The sequence below is a fragment of the Pelobates fuscus genome, chromosome 6, assembly GCF_036172605.1.
Source record: "Pelobates fuscus isolate aPelFus1 chromosome 6, aPelFus1.pri, whole genome shotgun sequence".
NCBI lineage: Eukaryota > Metazoa > Chordata > Amphibia > Anura > Pelobatidae > Pelobates > Pelobates fuscus.
Window position 1 is genome coordinate 211,274,862 of NC_086322.1, and position 16,378 is coordinate 211,291,239.

At 39.1% G+C, this 16,378-nt stretch overlaps 1 protein-coding gene across 1 annotated transcript in view; it reads left to right on the top strand.

Moving 5' to 3' along the window:
• Positions 1–16,378, top strand: part of FRAS1 (Fraser extracellular matrix complex subunit 1) — a 425,273-nt gene that overhangs the window by 28,411 nt on the left and 380,484 nt on the right. Inside the window, exon 2 of the mRNA XM_063458710.1 lies at positions 2,271–2,302. Within this exon, the coding sequence (XP_063314780.1) occupies positions 2,271–2,302 (32 nt within the window). The remainder of the gene's footprint in view (positions 1–2,270; positions 2,303–16,378) is intronic.

Genomic DNA, 16,378 nt, shown 5'->3' on the forward strand with positions numbered 1-16,378 from the left:
CACATTAACATATGACCAGACACAAAGACATGCTGTTAGATACCTAATAGCACACTGCCAGACACATACACACAATGCATAGACACAATCACACAGCAAGGCGCACAGACAAAAAGGCCTGGTTGCTTAGTTTTTGTAGCAGGAGGGTGGTTTCCCTGAGGTCCAGAGAAGATGCTTGCATAGCAGGCTGCATTGTCCTCGCTCTACTTCCTTCACATGCAGAGAGTAAGAGTATAAAGTGGCACACTCCAGTATGCGGCCTGTGCTGTCAGAATTCTACTGGTCTGGTTGGTAGATATATCTCTTAAAGGGATGCTAGAGTGCCAGGAAAACAAACCCGTTTTCCTGGCACTCTAGGGTTATTAGGTCCTCCCCTAGCTGGCGCCCCCCCCCCCCTGAATCCAGCGCCAATGTCCCTCCGCCATGCTCCTCCCCCGCGGACGCCAGCCAGCGGGGGAGACCTAATGCGCGCCCATTAGACTTCCTCGCAGGAAAGCATTATTCAATGCTTTCCTATGGGGAAAATCTGACTCTGGAGGTCTGTGAGAACGTCCAGCATCAGATAACGGACCAAAAGTCCGTTTGGATTCCCAAAGCCCCCCCAGGAGCGGTCTGTCAGACAGCTACCGAGGGCAGACTTAGAGCTGCAAATGAGTGCTGGTGATTGTATGGCTATGGATCAATAATACTGAAGTTAATTTCTGCATTGTCCAAGTAGCAAGCAAGGAGCTGGGTTTGGGTGCAAGAAGTGCTTCAATTCTTTTGTCAAACTTCTTAAAACCGTTTGCCCTGTAACCTTTTAATATTTAATAAAATATCCATTTTAATAACTTATGCACAATTTTTTTTTTCTTCAGGTACATATTGACGTTGATGTAGTAAATACGAATTTAAGTAGTATTTTTCAGCTGTGTAAGGAGTTGGCAGTATTGCAAGAAAAATACAATTTAGGGACAAATTAATTCTTGAATATAAACCCAATGACCCTGAATGTGCCTCTCTCTGCCTCTGGCAATAAAATGAAATGAGTTATTTTAGATGTTTCCTGAAGTATACAGCAATGTTTACACTAAGCAGTACTTGAAAATAATATAGATATTAGAAGATTGCCAAATTACACATGCCACATCAAAGGGCACTGCTATAAAAAAAATAATAAAACTCTGGTTGTACGAGTGTCACATTCTGATCGCGTGAAGCATTTAATTTGACAGGAGCTCTCAAAATGATGAACACAGGTGTGTCATAAAAATGCTAGATATATATGTGATAGCGTAGATATGCTACGACTTGCTTCAGGACTAGTTCTCAGACTAGAACACACAAGTTGTTAACCTTCTGTAGAGCACACAAACACTCATGCAAGTGACCACTTTAATTAAGCTTGATTTCAGTCTCAAGCTTTATTAATAGCATTCCTCCCAAGTGTCCTTTTGTAGGAGGGGCAGTCCCTATTTTGTGACAAATCCCACCGTCCCTCTTTTGTATCCTATTGTTCCTCTTTTCTAGGAGTTCCATATTGTTGGTGTTACTGTTTAAGTGTATAAAATAACTTGACAGTAATATGTATTTTTTAGCTATCACATTTTAGTTGCATAAATTGTTATTAAAGGACCACTATAGTACCAGGAAAACATACTCATTTTCCTGGCACTATAGTGCCCTGATGGTGCCCACTCCTGCTGCGCTGAAGGGGGAGAAAGGGGTTAATCCTTTACCTTTTTTCAAGCGTCAGGCTCCCTCGGCGCTGGGACTCTCCTCCCTCTTCTGACGTCCCTGGCTGAATGCGCATGCACGGCAAGAGCCGCGCACGCGTTCAACCAGGCCATAGGAAAGCATTCTCCATGCTTTCCTATGGACGAAGGCGTCTTCTCACTGTGAAAATCACAGTGATAAGTGCGGAAGCGCCTCTAGCGGCTGTCAGTGAGACAGCCACTAGAGGCTGGATTAACCCATATGTAAACATAGCAGTTTCTCTGAAACTGCTATTTTTACAGCTGCATGGTTAACACTAGATGGACCTGGAACCCAGACCACTTCATTAAGCTGAAGTGGCCTGGGTGCCTATAGTGGTCCTTTAAGTTGCCTAACATTTTTCAGAACTGCCTGCCCCTTTCTACGCACCAACCAACAGCCCCTTTATTTGTCCTTTTGAAATGTTGAGAGGTATGTAATAGTGACATCTGAGCAAATAAAAAGTATAGACTATTTGCATATCTCTTGTTGTATACAACTTTTTTAATTTAAGATTTTCTTTTTTGTTCCCACAGGTGCTTGTGTCCACCAGGGCTCCTTATTTGCGGTATGATTATACTTTAATTTTTTTTGTTCCTTGTCTTTTAAAAAGTGGAGTCATTGTTATTATTCATCTTACCTAGTGAATACATTTGTTCAGTCAATATTCTTGCATACATCTTTTGTTTAAAAAAATGCACTCTGTTGAATATTTTATCATGTTATAACATTTATACATTATTTACATCTTTTGTTGGATTTGACATCTTGTAAACTTGATTAGTTGTCAAAAATATATATTTTGAAGTGTTAAGAATTGTGGTAAATTAAAAAAGGGCTTGCATAATATAAGGTGTTCAGACAGATAGGATAGTAAATTAAATGCACATGGCAAAACTGATGATAAAATAGCTGATCTGGAAAGAAAATCTCAGCTATAGTCCCAGTTTGGATATTGTATTCAAAGTTCTGTCTTTCAAATTAATTTTTTTTTTGTGTAGGGGGGTGAGAGGGAGCAGACTAGTACAGAAGTGGTCATTTGAATGTGCATAACTCAAGTTTTACCAACATTTTACATAAAATTTTCTTTGCAAAGTTTAGTAATATGAGGCCAGTCTTGAACAGCCTTCGCCAGCAGAGCAGTAGAAGACTTCCACACATTGGCCATTGTATGAATATAGACGCAGCACAATTTTAAGTAAGAATAGCTACACGCATTTGATATCCCATTGATTTTCACCAGGGAGTTCCATGCAAAGCGCTGTTTATTGGAAACGTCATGGAAACGTGAAATGGGATATCATGAGTGCTGCTATTTTTATTTTATTTTTTGTTTACTGCTCAAGTATGGAACCTAAGCATGAGGTCCGCTAATGGCCAGGAATACAGATGGGCTGAGTGCAACAATTATTCTAGCAATTTTTGGTTAATAATTATGTAATAGTGGCACCAACAGTTTTCAGTAGATATGTGATTTCAAAGTCCTCGATTACTAGCCAGGCCTAAAAGTTACTCCCCACTTCAAGCACTCTCACCAGGGGCTGAATTTCCACTCGCCAATAGCAAACTTTTGAGCCTTGAGTATAACATTTGTGGATTGTTGTGTTTTCTTGTTTGTGTATTTTTTTTATTGGTTTTTATTTAAAAAATTAAGGTTTTTTTTCCTTTAAATGTTAGCAAGCATATTATTATTGTCTCTTACATGGAAGTGACTCAAAAAACAACATCTATGCATCAGGGACCCACTACCTCTCGTTTAACTGTTTTTACATGTATTTGTTCTATAGAGAAGGATGAAAGGTCACTTAGTATATTCTCATCAATAATTCTACTTACATTTTTATTCATGACCTTTAATCTTCTTACATTACAATCACAGGACATAGCTGCAGTGTGGATAAATATTTAAAATATCAATTAATCTAGAATTTGTCAAACGCCAGGTTTTACAGAAAATTGGCCATTTTGTATCTTAGTGAACATTTATCTCTGTTAATTCTTTTTCTTTGATTTGTGTTTATTTTATTTTTTTAATGTTGTTAAAATGAAACTGAAATTGATTTAAAAAAAAATAAAAAAAATAATTAAAACACAGTCAGAACAATTATGAAATATATTTTTAGACACTGACTATTCCTCATAGCTGATAATGCTGGAAGTATGAACAGACCGCATTAAAGGAAAAGCGCAACTTCTCTGTAAATTATAACTTTTAATAAAACTTTGAAAATTGCATATAAATTAACTTTTTTTTTTCTGTGATGTCCAGTTTTCTTTTAAATGTATATTGAAAATGCAGCAGTTGATATCACAACCCAGGTCAGTAATGACACTGCCAATTCTCACATTGCGTTAAAGTAGGAAAAATATAAACATTGTAAGACTTATTTACTAAACTCTGAATTGTAGTGACTTAAACTCTAAATGGCAACATTAAAGCAAAGTAGTAAGTTTACCCTACATTTTATCTTTTGTATTTACCTCTGTTACATTTCTGAATTTAGTGGATAAATTCCTGTAGGTGTCTCTTTAGACTGACTGCCATGCCAGTAGCATCAGTTTTTAACGCAGACTGTTTTTCAATGCTACGGTGGGAATGTAACTAGAATACTGTCATTAACTAATGTATATTCTTAATACACACAAGATTCACAGGGTTTGGAGTTTTTTTTTTTTTTTTTTACTTAACATTAAATTGCGGTAAATTCAAAACAAGATTGTAATACCCGCTCTTTTTCCAACTTGCCTATTTTAGTTTAAATATTTCAAATTTAGGTTTTGATTTATCCTCATTCACAATGTAGTTCATAGGTCTTTTGGATAAACGTGGTGTATCCATACACTCTCAGCACCCCTATGGAGCTGAAGATAGAAAAATGTACCAAGCTGCTTCATAGATAATTAATAATAATACTAATAATAACATAATTATAGTTATCTCTATACGTTAGGAAGTTAGGTATCACAGTCACTGCTTTGTGTATTATTATTCCAAAAGAGAGGTACAGGCTGTATTGATAAATAAGACTAAAGTTGGTAAAAAAAAATAAAGATTGGAAAACGTGGACGTATGCACGCAACACTGAACAGACAGGTTTTGGTTTTAATGGCTGTGTTTTGTTACATTTTTGAGGGGACTTTAGAATTAGTTTATTTCAATGGTAGGCTCCAAAAGCAAATGATCCCGATTATGCTTGGAAACTAGTTTAAAGGACTTCAAAGAGCCCAATCTTTCACATCTAAGGCTGGATAGCACACCTGGAGTCTGGGCAATTTGTCAAATGACAGCACATTCTAATCCATAGACCATGTTAGTGTGTGCATAAAAACAAATAGCATGGGTGACTGAAACAGCTGTCACCAGGGCATTTAAATGAGATGGTCTGGTTTTATATGAAGACTTCAGAGGGCTCAGTTTAGCACATACTTTATATATATTTTGCCTTGATACTGCTATCAGCTGTGCTCCCACAGCTGGTATTTGGCAATCCTCATAAAGCCACAGTGGAACATTCCCGGACAGCTCAATGATGTACGAAGTAGGAACACTTGGCTATGTATGGGCATGTGGGGCTTTTATTATGGATTGTGTTTACCATTCACCAAGATTGCCCACCTAGAGGTGTAATAAATCTACTTATGTACTGCGTGCTATATTGTGTTCTAAATTTAGTAGTTTCATTTTTAAAGTGATGGTAACATTTTTTTGAAATGGTCATTGTATCCTGACTGTTTAAGTCAGTTCTCAAGTACCCATATCTCTGTTTAGTAGATAAGTAGATAAGCCCCAGAAGTAGATTATTTCAGTGGCCACTGGCACATATATATTTTATTTTAATTATACATTTTAAATTGTTTAGTTTTTCTATTTTTAAATAGGTTAAATTAATATTATTCATCCTATTTTTTGTTTGGGGAAAAAATGGAAGCAAATCAGGAAACAAATGTATCCTGTATGTTTGTCAAATTGCATATTATAAATTTACATAGTTACATAGCTGAAAATAGACTTGTGTCCATCAAGTTCAGCCTTCCTCACATATGCTTTTGCTGTTGATCCAAAAGAAGGCAAAAAACCCAGTCTGAAGCAGTTTTAACAACATGCGGCTTATATTTCTAATACTGAATGTAATTGAAAAACACATTTATCAGTTATTTTTATTTAATTTATAGAGCAAATTTTAACTTTTAAATAACCTTTGTTTTCAGAAAATGATATCTACTTAGTATATTTTAATTTGAAAGTAACAGTTCTTGAACGTTTTTTAAAATATTCGGTTATTGTGCCTTAACATACAATTATTTCGTAATTCAACTATAACAGCCTTGTAAATTGCTTTAATATAGTGTGATTGAATTTGTGACCTGTTAATCCAAGTAAAATAATGTTAAATATATTCATCACATTATATAATGGACGTCACGTGAACAGAATAAAAATATTTGACTAGCAACAGTACCCTACTTAATACAAATACAAGAGGATTCGGGCGTAAATGCATTGTGGGTATTTGAGTACTTCTGTTGGTGTGCAAAGCAGAGCAATGCTAAAGCACACCATAAAGTGAGCATTCCAGTTACTACCTATGTGATTGAAAAATGATATGTTTATAGATGATGGGTAGACTCCACAGTGATTCAAGTTCCTTGCGGATAATATGACTTGGTGTCATTTTAAACAGCATACTATTTCACCTATTCCTTTTGCTATCCAAACTGATATCAAATGTAATGATGGAATGTAGTTTACTTGTCTGTTCACTATGCACTGATTTTTTTTTTTCTGGATTTCCTACTGAAATTCTCCTAATTCTATATGAAGTATAAAGAAAATTGGGACCAGCATCCAACAGTGTTTGCATATTATTGTTCATTTGCTTTAAAAAAAATCCACACTAATGGATCCACATTACTATTGCAAGCGCTAAAAAGCCCCAACTTACAGCTAGAGCTGCCCATGTTCCAAATAACACAAAAATGTAAAATTCTGGCCTGAATTTTTACCATTTATGCCTGGATTTTAAGCTTTTTGCATCCCACATGGTTTAGCAACTGCACTCTAGGAATTGTAGCCTGTGGCTAGCTGTCTGTGGGGGTGTGCTCTCTCTGTGTGTTTGTAGTTGGTCCATTGAGTCCAGGATGCAGTCAGTACATCCAGTTCACGGTACCATCTTTAGCGAAGTATATAATTTAGTCTATACATTTGCTGGAGATGATCTATTCCTACCTTGCTGTGAATACACAATATTTGTGCATAGCAGATTCACTTTAGTTTAGATGGTGGTACACATTATGTACATGTCAGCTACTTGTGGCATTTATAAATGTCCTATGTGGAGTAAGTGCACATTGAAATAGTTTTGATGCTGTATGCATGTAAAAAAACATCAAAAATGCGAATACTAATATAATTCAAATGGTCATTAGAGACCGATTCTCAGAAGAGAGATATCTTCCTACTGGCAGATTATTAAGCTAATAGCCCTCTGAAATAGTATTTATTCCAATAAAATAAGACATCTGCTTATTTAATTGCAGCTTCTAGCAACTGATGGGTTTGCTAATTCTTTTAAACACCTACTGTGTTCCAAATATCTCCTGGGCATCTGTTCTCCTACTTGAAGACACAGTCAGATCAGGCAGTTAACAATTCTTACATTTGTATGACCATTTTATCACTGAGCAAACGGAAATCTATATCAAATCATTATATAGATAATCATTAATCACACAGCCTTGTGCCCAAGGGGTGTCTTGGGTATGAAGGGCTAATTTGTACACTCCGTCTTAGCTTTTTTACATGCATGTTTGAATCATATTTGTTTTTGAAAATGCAAATATATATTGACTGGTCCTTCTCTGACCGCTCCTTCTGCTCAGGCAGGAGACTGAACCATCTTTATTAAGATGCTTTTTGGCTCTTAGACCTAGCTCTTTGTCTACAAGATAATTATATACCAGTGAGCAGTTCAGCCAGAGGACAAGCCCCTTAGACTCTGTCACTGGACTCCTGGAAAGGAACATAGTTAAATACTTTTCCTAAAAGAACTGGATCATTACTTTATTTTTAAACTAGAACTAACCTTTAACAAAAAGTTACTTTTTCAATGTTGTGATGCATTTAAAACAGTGTATAAAACCTAAACATACTAGGGCGGGGCCTGACACTCAACATGCAGACCGACACCCTAACTATCTGAACCATTCTCTGCCCGGAGTGTAATGGTCTGACAAGCCTGGGTTGCAATCTGCGGCCTATCGTGCCTGGCAATTGGGTGAAGCAGCCGATCACCTTTCTGCAGCACCGTCACCCCCCTCTGGACCGGTGGAGGTCATTCCGGTCCCCACTGGAGTGCTGACGGTCTCACGACTGTTGCTGCTCTTAAATTCAATTGCACGGTGGACGACTCCATTCCTCGTGGTATGCAAAGCACACAATCTGAGAAGACACAGGATGAGTATGTTGCACTATCCCTGCGGTGACTGGATAAAATATTTACCCACTTTTGGGCCTCTTTGGAGGCAAAGCAAGAAGCTCTGCTGCCTTAGCCTCGAGGGGAGGATCACGGAGGATCCTCCAGCGCATGAACCCAATGCTACAAGCCCACCTGGGTTGAGGGCCAATAGGGGTAAGACCCCACAGCACTGTCCACACGGAGAGGAGACCAGCCGCTATCCGCGACAATATAACATCATGGGTTTTGACTCTTTTAACCCCCAAGTCAGTGTCTCCCAGATGCAGGACTCTATACTGACCTGGGGCTGGACGGAGATCCCCCTCTGCACTCATCTTACTGCAATCTCTCAACCCCGCAGCATATATGCCCCCAGCCTTCCGAGATCAGGCATTGGTTGAAAAAAAGATGTAAAATTAGGCAGCACACCAGCTTACATTCTGAGACTTTCTGATGACCAGCTGATGCCATTATGTTACGTACAGCAAATCCAGCCATCCCAAGCTTAATTAGTTATGCTCTTTACGTTTTTAATAATATATCGTTTATGCATTTTTGTCATGCATTCTTGAGTCACATACTTTACCTGCAGGAGCAGTGACAATTTTATGTGAATCCAGTGGTGCTTAACAATCTACTACTCATGGGCATAGTTCCCTTAATCTAACCAGTGCCTATTGCACAAACTCTAGCCTGTTAACCTTCTATGATCCAGCACTAGCACTGTGTCTCTCTAGCTTGAATAATTAATATAAAATGTGCAGAATAAGCTCTACTGTTTTGTTTTCCCACTACAGGTTTACAATTGTTTGTTGCTTAACAGTATGAAATGATGTTATGTACAATCCATGCACAACAAAAATAAAGAACTATAAAAACCAAAACAACCTCCCCCCCCCCCAAAAACATACAGATAACAAGAATATGCAATAAAATATATAACTGTCACACTGATGAGCATTGGAGAGAACATATAAAATCTAAATCCCAGAACACTCTGCTTCAATTTCACACCAAATCTAAATATATGCAAAACATAGCATGATCACCTATAGCCAAGACGTAGCCAATAGGTGGTGTTGCATCATTGCCTTTGGAGTGTGGGTTTATTACTGTAACGAAAATATACCCCAACTCGCAGGATTCAACTCAACAAAAGACAACACAGAGGAGAGAAACGTCTACTGGACCTTAGAATGGCCGGACTCGACGTATATGAGAGGAGACAGTCAGGAACGATCCGAGGTCAAGGGCACAGAGAGACAGCGTAAACTAGGACTAACCGGGGTCTGGTACACAGTAAACAGAAAGCCGGCAAACAGAACAGATAAGGATAAAGGGATAACGTAGTCAGAAACAAAGCCAAGGTCAATACGAAGGAACACAACTGAACACAACAAGCGCTAAAGGGAACTGCAACAGAAACCACGATAGGGCAAGGACTAAGGGAAAAAGGTGAGTATAAATACCTTCTAAATTAATGTGATTGGCTCCTGTCATATCCACACCCCCAAAAGGTAAGTGTATGGGGAGTGTGGCATGACAGGGGCCAATGGGAGCCTTTTGCCAATTTAGGCTCCCACTGTTTCTTTAAGAGCGCGCCCGAGACCCGCGGCGCGCTCTTAGATTCAGGCGGGACACGTGACCGCTTCTCGCGGTCACTGCCCGCCTTCCTGTTGATGCAGATGCAGGTAACACTCGCCTTAAATCCAGCATTGGGCCAGTCTCGTCAGAGCAGCCACTCCACCGCTGGTGAAGTCAGCATTCCTGAGCAGCAACTGATGTGCTCTTGTGGATACTTATGTGCTCGCCTATGGGAAACATTAACATTGTCACCATGTTAATATTGATACATTTAAGCATTTATCCATCAAATCCACCACATTAAGATAAAAAAGCACATTTATGTTTGTTTGGTACACTAAAATATATATTTCTTGTGATTCACTATTCAATAAATAGTGATCTTTAAAAATTACATACCTTTTTATAAACTTTCTGCACACACTTACAATTAATCATTGTATTCTTTAAAAGGAGAGGCCATCTGATGATATATTCCTAAATCTGTAAAATCTTTGACTATTGAATGGAAGTCTGATGTTAATTTGACACATTATTATTATTATTATTATTATTATTATTATTATTATTATTATTATAATTATTATTATTATATTTCATTTTGACGTGTCTCCATCTTATAGCTAGATAATAAATTATCCTGGAATTTGTATTGCAAAAGGAGTTTGGCATATCCTTAAGTGGTTGGTTGGAGGGAAATATGATCAATTTAGTAATTCTGCTTAAAAGTTAGAAAGGTAGAATTTCCAAGATACATCAATAGGTAGAGTATTCTCCATACCAGGCGTATTTTAACTTGGCACCCAGCAGGATATTTCCATAGGAGATAAAAGAAAATGTCACAGTGTAACCAACGAGTATATTTGTTAATAAGAAGGAAAAAAAAAAAAAACACACACAATATTAATGAATAAGGAGATTGGCTGTGGGTTGTTTGCATTTTTTTTTTTAAAATGTCAGAGAATCAACAAAACAATTAAGAGAATTAACAGAAAGGCAAGATAATTGCAACATTACCATAACAGTAAGCAGTAATGGTTATGGTGCTTGGAACGTCTCTTTTTAGCGTATTTGTTTTATTGTTAATTGCTTATGATCATTTAGTTTGTACAGCTTTTAAACCATTGATTGCCTGTAAAACACTTCCTTAAATATACTATACTAAAGACAACAGGAAGTATTCATCTAGACATGAATTGCTGCCCTGACACATGGGTGTATCTAATTGCCATCAACCCTGTGGCTGTATCTGTGGCCATGTCTAAAAGAGTGATTACAAAAACCCACCAATAAATGTCTGCTGTACCTATTCCAGGTATATTAACTATATATATATATTAACTATTTGTCTCTGGGAATGGCTCTCCTGGAAGTGATGTCAAATATCTGGATCTGATAGACAGTAAAAATCAATTTCCTAAAATTTGTATTATTTTTTTTTTTTTTTAACCATTGTATGTTTGTTTGCATAATAAATGTATTTTATTTTAAAATTTTATTGTTCCTGATCTTTTTTTCCCCACATTGGAAAAGACATTCTATACTTCTAGAATGCTTTACATCGATTAACAATCATATAATACTTGATAACTGCCTCTTGATAAAGCCATTGAGCTGTAATAGTTATTGGATATTGTTTTTAAACAGTCTGTATCACTCTATGAATGTTGCCAGTCCAGCCTCAGCACTAGCCTCAAGCCTACTTATTCCAAAACCCCAGAGCTCAGCCTCCATTGGAGTTAGGCCTGGCTAAGCTCCTGCAGCTAAGTTCCACACCTCGCTTCAGCCCTGTATTGGGAATACTTTACATGCACTAGAGGAAAATCAGAATGAGAAAGAAATGAGAAGACTGAGAGGGATAGCAGATTAGAAAATAAGAATATTACCAATAAATTAATTGAAGCAATGTCTGTCACACATAGACCTCGATTTAATATTGTTGGACAAACTTTTTAATTAATATTAATTGATTAAATAATTCATATTTTTGGACAACCTTTAAAAAGTATTCAGTATTACAAAAATATTTTACAAATGTAATATTTTTGATGCATTTATATATATATATATATATATATATATATATATTTTACATATGATATATGTTTGATATTTTAATGTTTCTAAAAAAAATCATTTTAAAAGTTTATCTAAAAATATTAAATCATTTGAAAAACGTATCCAACAATATTAAAGGGACACAATAGTCACCAGAACAACTACAGTATAATTCAGTTGTTCTGGTGTCTATAGCCTGTCCCTGCATGCTTTACAATGTAAATAGTGTCTTTTCAGAAAAAAAAGGCGGTGTTTACAGTACTCCATAGGGACACTCCTCAGCTGGCTACTAGAGGTGCTTCCTGGATCAATGTGCAGCACTTTCAGCATCTCCACACTCTGCATGGAGACACTGAATGTTCCTCCTAAAGATGCATTGATCATGCGCAATAGCTCCTCTATGCTTTCTTTTGGAAAGCATTGGATTGGCTGAGATCATTAAGACCTGTGCGGCGCTGGAAGAAAGGTGAGTAAAATCACCTTTCACTTAGTTGTCAGACGGGCTAAGGACTTAAACTAAGTTTTCATAACTGTATTGGTAGGACTGCGTGTTTGTATTCCTGTCCCTATAGTGTTCCTTTAAATCAAGGCAATAGTGTTCTGTCATCATTCCTTTGTGTTGTGATGCATTTCCATGATTCACAGATTGAGCCGTACTCTCTGTCCTGTTTTAAAGTCTGTCTGTATCATTCTGTACATTTTTTACCAGTCTAGTCTCTACATAGCTTGTAATATATTTAATTTAGTGAACAGCTAGATAAAGTCCCCAGTAAGGTCATGTGCGGTCACAGTTTGCTGTCACATGAATCAGTCTTGGCTTTCGTGCTTCCCATTTCCTGCTTTCCTTACAGGTCTGTGCATTGCATCCTTTACTTGTGTAAAATCAATCAATAAATGATTGACGTTCTTGGCTTTAGAAAGAGGACCAAGAACATCAATTTGTAATTCGAGATACATATTGCAGGTCCGAATTTGTAATTAGAGATACATATTGCAGTTCATGCATACAATTTAAAAACAAAAAAATATTGTTACTTACTTAGCCTTTGAATTAACTGATAGTGTTTCCTCTCTTACATTTTATAAAAAGTGCCATTTCAAGAGAAATCCACTATTCTATAAAGATGCTATGTTGCATCTTTCCAGCTGTCAATCATACCCCCTGGGGCACAAAGCGGAAAGCAATTATTTTTTATCTGTTCTCATCATCTTTATGTTCCTGTGCTGGGCCAACGGTAGATATAGAGGTGGTTATTTCTAATCAATCCTGGGGGTAAATTTGTAAAATGGAATAATCAGCGGGAAAATGCCACTGGTTACTGTGGCGATTTCTCCACTTCTTCCATACTTTCTAATTCTTTGTGATTTTCCTATCCAGTCGGTCCTCTCACACCTCGCCCCTCTGCCATTCCTTACATTGGCTCCCTGTATCCTATAGGAGTCAATTCAAAGTGCTAACCCATACATTTAAACAACTGAACAATTCCAGCCCCTCTTATATCTCTTCACTGATCCAGAGGTATGCCCCTCCTCGTACCCTCCGCTCTGCCCGCGACCACCTCCTGACTGCTGCTCGCACCCGTACGGCCAACTCGCGCATGCAGGACCTCTCACGGGCGGCTCCTCTCCTTTGGACTAACTTGCCTACTGCCATCAGACTCTCCCCTAGTCTTCAATCATTTAAGAAGGGCCTTAAAACCCATCTCTTCAGGAAAGCGTATGGCCTCCCAGAGTAATCTCTCCCTTACATACCTGTCTCTTGCTCTCTCCTATGGGATAGTGCTTTGCTCTCTCCTCCAGCTCTGCTTCACTCCTACTTGATATTTCCTATCCTAATGTTTCTAATACCCCACCTCCTATAGACTGTAAGCTCATTTGAGCAGGGTCCTCTTCAACCTATTGTTCCTGTAAGTTTTCTTGTAATTGTCTTATTTATTGTTACATCCCCCCTCTCAAAATATTGTAAAGCGCTACGGAATCTGTTGGCGCTATATAAATGGCAATAATAATAATAATAATAATAATAACCTAATACTTCACTATTGTCATGGCTATGCTGGTCCTGTTTTTAGTCTTGAATAAAATTAAACAGCTGTGTTTCGGTATGAGTCTAGTGAATTAATCCGAATAGCTTTGATATTGAATGCCAAGACTCTAATGGCACACTCAGCCGTCTGCACATAAAACAAATAAGTTTTAATTACTTTATTTAAACAAATCTATTTACAGAAACAATGTACACTGCTCTCTTTTTGGTGCCCTGTTGCACTGTTCTTTGGAACCGATCGTAAATATTGATCAATGCCTTAGGGTTAATTTTATAATTCATGTGCTTCTTTAATATTGATTTTTTTTTTTTTAGTTTCTGTATCTTTTACTTAACTTAAGGTATCATTTTGCTAGAGAGGTTAGCTTTACTGAAAAAAAAATGTTGGATTTTATAAGCAAATGTACAAATCAAAATACAGAATGCATACCTCCCATACTTTAGAGATATGATAGAAATAAAATAGTAACAATTCCTATTAGAAGCATTGCTTGTGGGGGGGCGGAGCCAAGCCACGGACCTGGTCGGACGCACATTACAAGAGCTCCGTACAGAAAGCCTGAAAACCGGCACCAAAAACGCTTTTTACCGTTCCCGAAAGCCTGATCCACATACCAGACGTTGGCAACAACGATATGGGACGAAAGACAAAGAAGCTTAAGCCGGAAAAGCAGAGACTGGGCATGAATATTGGAGACTTGTGGCGCCAGGCCCAGAGCGGCATGGATCCTAAAATGGCCGACTTCTCGGACAATGACACAGAGATCTTTGACGACCTCTCCCTGGGAATAGCAGCGGGATACCCGCAGGAGCAGAGGCCCCTCGGGCACTCCACCTCTCACCCAACCTCTGCCCCTGTAACAACAGCGATCATGAAAGATCTGCTCGCAGACCTCCAGCGCATACTCCAGGCAGATACGGCCCACCGCAGAAAGGACTTACTAGGCCTCACCACCCGCATGGGAGCACTTGAAACAGACACGCACCAAAATGCCAAGCAAACAGCTCGACTCCAACAGACAGTCCAAGAACTGCAGCGACAGCAGGCAAACACAGACCTGCGTTTTGCAATGATGGAGACCAGAGGCGAAGATCAAACCTCAAAATCAGAGGAATTACAGAAAACACGCCGGAGACGGAGCTGCCTCACCTGGTTCGGCGACTTCTCACGGCACTACTGCTGCCTAAGCAGGCTAAACTGGTGGGTCTGGAGGGGATATTCCGCCTACGAAAAGTGGCAAACGCACCAAACTCAGCACCGAGAGACCTCCTGGTCAAGTTCCAAAGCGGCAAGGACAAAGCAGCCGTCATGGCCGCAGTAAGGAACCACTCACCATACACATTTGAAGGCCTGTCACTCACGTTTTACGCCGACATATCTGGCGGTACCATGGCATGGAGAAGATGGTTCCAACCCTTTACCACACTTCTCCGGTCCAAAGGCATAACGTACAGGTGGAAAATACAGCGTACGCTAGAGATACTACATGGCACTACAACTCACTCAGTCCGGGACTATCAAGAAGCACGGGCCCTTCTCCCCACCCTGGGGACGCTCTGACCGCGGCACAAACATGCCCACAAACAACGACAACCCACGCCTGGAACCCGGCAGCAGTAACCCCGTTCAAGCCTCGGGGAGCGACTTCCGCAACATACGCCGAGACCACTACCTGAACTTCCCCTGAAGGACAGCAGAACGAGCACACACTTAATCCGGCAACGGATCTTCCGAACATACCAGTCGCACCCCCCCGTATATAATATTTACCGTATATAATGTTTCACATTGCATCTCTTGCTCTTTGTATAAGGTTGTTTTTGTTTTCCTTCCTCGTTTTAAATTGTTCTCCTGCTCATGTGTTTGCCTGTGCGCTGGTGTGGCCCTCGCTGCCCCTGTGTTCGGGGCCTGCGGCAGGCTTGTCCCGGGCCCTGCACACAGGGGCTGCGGAGTGGTGAGCATCCGCACTGGACTTAAAGTGACTTACTATCGCTCAAATGCAATGCTGATATGTCGTCTGCCCCTATGAGGATCCAATCTCGAAACCGCCACCATCCCCAACAGGGGTATCCTCTAGGGGACCTAACTTGTCTTCAGCTAACCTATTATTTATTGTCTATTTCTGGGCTTACATCCCTATACAGCACTGCAGCCTTATATGACAGCCAGGACAGAATAAAAGCGTAGACTCCCCTACTATATTCAGGGGACAGTATACCACATACCTAGTGTGTACCCCCCCCAACCTGATGACTTAGATGCCACACATCACCCTAGACAGCTATACCCTGTGCCATAGTATACATAACCTTACTACACCTAGCATGCACACCAAGATCAATTAGCGCTATTACGCCTAGGGATGCCCATTAGATTTCATTCGATTTCATTTTTTATTTTTATTTCTCCAATCAACCCAACAACTAGGACGCACCTCAGATGTTCAAGCGGATGACATTAGCACCTCACAACACGTCAGTCTGTTAACCAGCAAAGACA